Source organism: Balaenoptera ricei, chromosome 2, assembly GCF_028023285.1.
Source record: "Balaenoptera ricei isolate mBalRic1 chromosome 2, mBalRic1.hap2, whole genome shotgun sequence".
NCBI classification, from domain to species: Eukaryota; Metazoa; Chordata; class Mammalia; order Artiodactyla; family Balaenopteridae; genus Balaenoptera; species Balaenoptera ricei.
In genome coordinates this window covers 34,921,539-34,926,886 of record NC_082640.1, presented here as the reverse complement: position 1 = coordinate 34,926,886, position 5,348 = coordinate 34,921,539, and the positions used below count along the sequence as shown (strand labels likewise).

Here is a 5,348-nt window from a genome sequence, read left to right as displayed (position 1 = left end):
TATGCAGTGGACCTTTCTTACCCATTATTCTCCCCCGCAAAGTTAACCTTTCTGTGTCCTATATAATCTGGGTCCTGAAAGAGAACCTGCAATCAGATCTAGTAACTACAATGAGGCCAAGTTTTAAAGGTGATGTCAGGTTATGATGCTAACTTTCCCAGGAGACTGGTCTCTTAGAACTTTCCAATGTTTTAGTCTAAAGAAATGAATAATGGTAGGTGTTCCAGACACCCTGGGAAGTCTGCTAAGGAGCTATTTTTAGATTTTTGCATCAATTTAAAGAATTTCAGTGAAGAGCACTTGTCCTGGTGGATTATATCAGCCCCAGATCCTGCCCTCTTTCTTTTCCCTTTGTCCTTGCAAGGTCATTCATTTCAGAGGACACGCTCCACAGACAGTTTGCCCCTAAAATTTTGGCCTAAAAATACTCAAGGTCTGTGACCAGTAATTTCCTCTAAAATGACATCAGCTTCCTCATCAGTGAAAGGAACAGATTGGATTAGATTTTTTTTTTTTTAAATCTTCCTACCCTACTTCCTTCCATACCTCACTTTATAGCCTATTCTTTTTTTAAGCATGTAAATTATTTTAATTATAAGACATTCTGAATATATAAATATGCACAAAGAATTATTTAACAGAGCCTATGTATCCACCAGTTATATTGAAAAGTTGTTAATTTATTTCTTCGTATTTGCTCTCTGTCTTTTGTATTTAAGTCGCAATCCAATTTTGAAAATGTTAAAGTATGAGAAATAATCCTTTTAAAGTCAAAAAGTTACGGTAAGTTAAGAAGAAATCACATATACATTAATAAACAATTATGAAAATGAGAACATTACATACGAAAACTGATGGAAGATTGCCAAATCTATGATCAGAAGAAAATAACCTGAAATGTTTTCATCGTTTACTGTAACACAAAGAAAATAAACTCTAGAAAAGCAAAAGAATAATGAAACAGTTATTAGGAAAGGCAATAAAGTAATTAATAGAAATAAAATTAGAAATAAACAAATCAGGAGAAGGACAAGTGTACTAGTAAGACATTATATAAAATGAATTAACTTCTCCAGAGTATGTATTAAAAAATATTGACATCTGCCCAGTTATGAAGCAAACCAAACTTCAATAACAATACCTAAGAAATAACCAAAAGGCTGGTGGTATAGTGGTGAGCATAGCTGCCTTCCAAAAGTGACATCCAAAAGAAGCCTAAGACAATTTGTAACATTTGTATATATTCACTCTAACCTTATTGAATTCAAGAATGTATTAAAAGAATATTGTGACCAAGAAGGGCTTAATCCACAAATGAAATTTAAGGTGTTAGGAAATATATTACTAAATATATAATTATAGGTAATATAAGAAAAATAATTTGGAGGACAGTATGCTAAGTGAAATAAGCCAATCAGAAGAGGAGAAGTACTGTATGATTCCACATGTATGAGGTCCTTAGAGGAGTGATACTCATAGAGACAGAAAGTAGAAGGGTGGTTGCCAGGGGCTGGGGGAAATGGAGAGTTATTTTTTAACTGGAGATTGGTTGTAGATTGGTTGTATAATGATGTGAATGTATTTAACATTATCGAATTTACATTTTAAAATAGTTAAGATGGTAAATTTTATGTTATGTGCATTTTACTATATTAAAAAAGCAGAGGAATAAATCAGAATGTCAGTTTATATGTAAACTTTTAAAAAGCATTTAACATCAATTTCTAACCCAAATCTGCATAAAATGCAAGAATAAATACAATTAGCTTGTCTTAAAAATCCTAAAAAATCTGCGGTTTAAAATCATGGTTTGTCTTACATCTGATGGTTTCCCAGAAATCAGGGGGAAAAAAATGGTAATGCCTTTTTAATAGAATTTTTCAATTTTTCAATTTTTCAATTTACAAATGGAAAATAGCAGAGTTTTTTTTTGTCTAATTTTTCTTACTTACAGTATCTGTTCTACTTTTGTCAAAGAATGTGCTATTATTTCTGCTTATCAAATATATTACATTTATTTCATGATCAAAACAAAATCTTTAATCACCACCTAGATCCTGTGATAGAAGGCACTGTCTGCTTTAAAAATGTAGTTTTTTTTTTTTTTTTTTTTGGAAATTTTAAAAAAAATTTTATTTATTTATTTATTTATGGCTGTGTTGGGTCTTCGTTTCTGTGCGAGGGCTTTCTCTAGTTGCGGCAAGTGGGGGCCACTCTTCATCGCGGTGCGCAGGCCTCTCACTATCGTGGCCTCTCCCGTTGCGGAGCACAGGCTCCAGACGCGCAGGCTCAGCAATTGTGGCTCACAGGCTTAGTCGCTCCGCGGCATGTGGGATCTTCCCAGACCAGGGCTCGAACCCATGTCCCCTGCATTGGCAGGCAGATTCTCAACCACTGCGCCACCAGGGAAGCCCCAAAATGTAGTTTTTCATTTATGTCTATTAAGTCTACCGTAGTCATTGTATTATTTAAATAATAATTATTCCTACCTCTTTTTGTTTGTTTGTTTATTTATTTTTGCCTGCTTGTTCACATGAACTGAAATTGGTGCATTTAAGTAATTCACTATAATTCCTTTCCTATGTTTTCCTCTTCTCCTAACAGTTTTTCCGTTTTGAAGCTAATATAATTGTTGCAAAAAGTTCAACACTCTTACTTCTTCAGTATGAATCATGTCTTTACCAACGTGACCCTCTTTGTAGGTTGGCAGAGATGGGACCAGGACTAGGGGATCTTTTGGATCACTGTGTAGAACAGTAAGTGCTGTGGACTGGAGAGCCACCAGCCAATGTAAGCGGGCACCTGAGCTCCCTAGGGTAATGGGACACTCACTCAACTTAGCAGCCATAACACTGGGAAGGAGACTTGATACCACCACACCACACACCTGGTGTGAATGTGAGGGCAAGCAGAACTTCTGACATCCTAATATAGAAAACTGTCCCTCAACACACACTGAAGTGAGGTGGCTTGGAGACTAAGGTCCTTCCTCAGCCAGGGCCCACCCACACTCTTCAGAATGCAGCACTGGACATGCTCACAGGAAGGCAGTGAAGTACGGGGTCACACAGTAAGTGTCTTCTCCACGATTCTAGGCAAATAGATGTCAAGGATGGACCTTCCCTTTCCTCATTTAAGAATAAATAAATAGTTAAAAATAGGGTGTTGATATAAAAAGAATCTGCAACATCCAGTTGAAGATGGTGATTTGAACTAATTTGAACTAAAAGAATGAAAAATCTATTTGAAAGTTGGAAAATAAGAGAGAGTACCACAAGTGTACAGACACATTGAGGACCTTCTTGATTGGCACTTCTCCCAATCCTTCGAGAAATCCAAACCAGACTGTGGTTCAACCAATGTGAAGTGGCCAACGTCCCCATCAGAACTACCCAAAAAATCTCTTTGTAACTGGGAGAGGCAAGGGCTTGAGGTCATAGCCATTTGGCAACCAATAAAGGCAAGGTCAATGCCATGAATGACCTTAGGAAGTAGATGGATGTGGGCAAATAGAGCTATTGCCATGGCTTTCCCTCCTGGAATCCAAGGGGAGGGTATGGTGTATAAAATAAAGGGGAGAACAATGCCACAGTGAGAGAAGGGAGCAATGCCACCACCCATTTTAGGCTACCACTCCAAAGACATAAAAAAAGGGCACTGCAATGAGGTCTCTGCTATGCTATGCTAATAAGTCCCCTGTTAGCTTCCCCTACTGAGCCTTTGTCTCCTTTGGATAAATAAAATTTTTCCCTTAAGGTGGTGTCCTGTTTCTGTTTTTGAGGGTATTTGTGATTTGGGGAACAAATTTATCCTTTATGACTCCAGATATCCTTTCCATGTTTATTCACTTTGTTTTCTTCAATTTCAATCTCCTGATCTTTGTTGAGAGCCAAGTGGCTTTTTCTTTCTATGGAAAGAAATGATCTTTTACCCATGGAAACATTAGTCATCCTGCCTCTTCATTTAAAAACTGTCTTCTCTTGAGAAGGTGCCAGTATCATGGGTACACACTCATTCATTTCTCTAGGGATCACTATCGGGGTTGGTTTTTTTAGCCATTATTTCTTTAAATTGAAGCATGATACTTTGCAGCCTGTGATTGTAAGTAAAATTGAGGCCTAATGGATGGCTTACCACATCACGCTGCATTTCCAGAGATTTCATTTACAATAGTATCAAATGCACTGAGATGAATGAGTTTCACCCTTCAATGGAAACTGGAAAAAGCAGAGCCGAGTTGACTTATGGGTAAATATTAACAGCAATTGCTCAGAAGCAAAGGTCAAGAAATAAAGCTCAAATACTTGTCTTTACTAAAACATTTAAATTGTGTAAAACTTGAAAATCCATTCTCATTTTTAAGTGAACACATTAATCTACTAAGGAATGAAAGAAGAAGTTGTCATGAACTTAGGGAGAGGGAATAATTTAGTCCTGACTTTCATCATCCCTCCAGAACTAGATGTAGGAGTAGACCAGTCAATCGGTTCCTAGGGCACTGATCCATCAGTGGTACCAAAACCACACCACTGTGGCAGATAGACCCTAGGGTGGCTCTAGTTATTGAAGAGCTTATGTTCAAGTCTATAATCATCTCCCCTTGAATGTGGGTGAAACCTGTGACTTGCTTCAAACTAATATAAAATAATAGACTACGGTAAAAGTGACAAGATGTTACACCTACCATCATGCTACAGTGCGTGTGTGTGTGTATGTATAAATATATTCAATAGTGATTCTCCATTGCTATTTTTTTTAAAAAATGAATGTGTTTTTATTTCTCTTATGATTTAAAAAATGTGAACATTCTGTAATTCAGCCACAGCTTTAACTTCCAGGTGATTTCTTCATTGGGTCTCAGTTCTCTTTTATGTGACAGATTCTTGTTCCAGAAGGCAGTTAGCTTTTCATCATTCTTTCTGTCTAGAGAACATTCAAAGACAAATCCAATAGGGACAAGAATATGTACCCAGTGGTCACCCACAATCGGAAGTAAGTTCATCATGAGTGTTGCAGCTTCGGACGCAGCAACAACCCCGTGACCAAGGGCAGTGGCCTCCATTGCCATTTTTGAATAAGTAAGCTTATTACTTACTAGAGGTACCACGTGACAGGGAACTGGGAGCAGCCTCTAGGACCTGAGAGAGACCGATGGCCAGCAGCTAGCAAGAAGGCAGGGAGCTCAGTCCTACAGCCGTGCGATGAATATTGCAACAAACTGGGGAAGTGGATCTTACCTTGAAGTGGATCTTACCCCAGTTGAGCCTCTGGTGAGATCCCAGTCCTGGCTGACACCTGGCTTTCTACCTGGAGAGACCATGAAGTAGAGAATCCCATTAAGCTGTGCC

General features: G+C 37.9%; 1 protein-coding gene across 1 annotated transcript; it reads right to left on the bottom strand.

The window, feature by feature from the left end:
• Positions 1–4,783: 4,783 nt before the first annotated feature.
• On the bottom strand, positions 4,784–5,032 carry LOC132360061 (NADH dehydrogenase [ubiquinone] 1 beta subcomplex subunit 1-like). Its single transcript, XM_059915179.1, has one exon. The coding sequence runs from the start codon at positions 5,003–5,005 to the stop codon at positions 4,784–4,786; it is 222 nt and encodes a 73-aa protein (XP_059771162.1). The 5' UTR covers positions 5,006–5,032.
• Positions 5,033–5,348: the final 316 nt, after the last annotated feature.

Excerpts from the sequence above, each read along its gene's own strand:
- LOC132360061 (XM_059915179.1), bottom strand. The coding sequence starts at position 5,005 with ATGATGAACTTACTTCCGATTGTGGGTGACCACTGGGTACATATTCTT.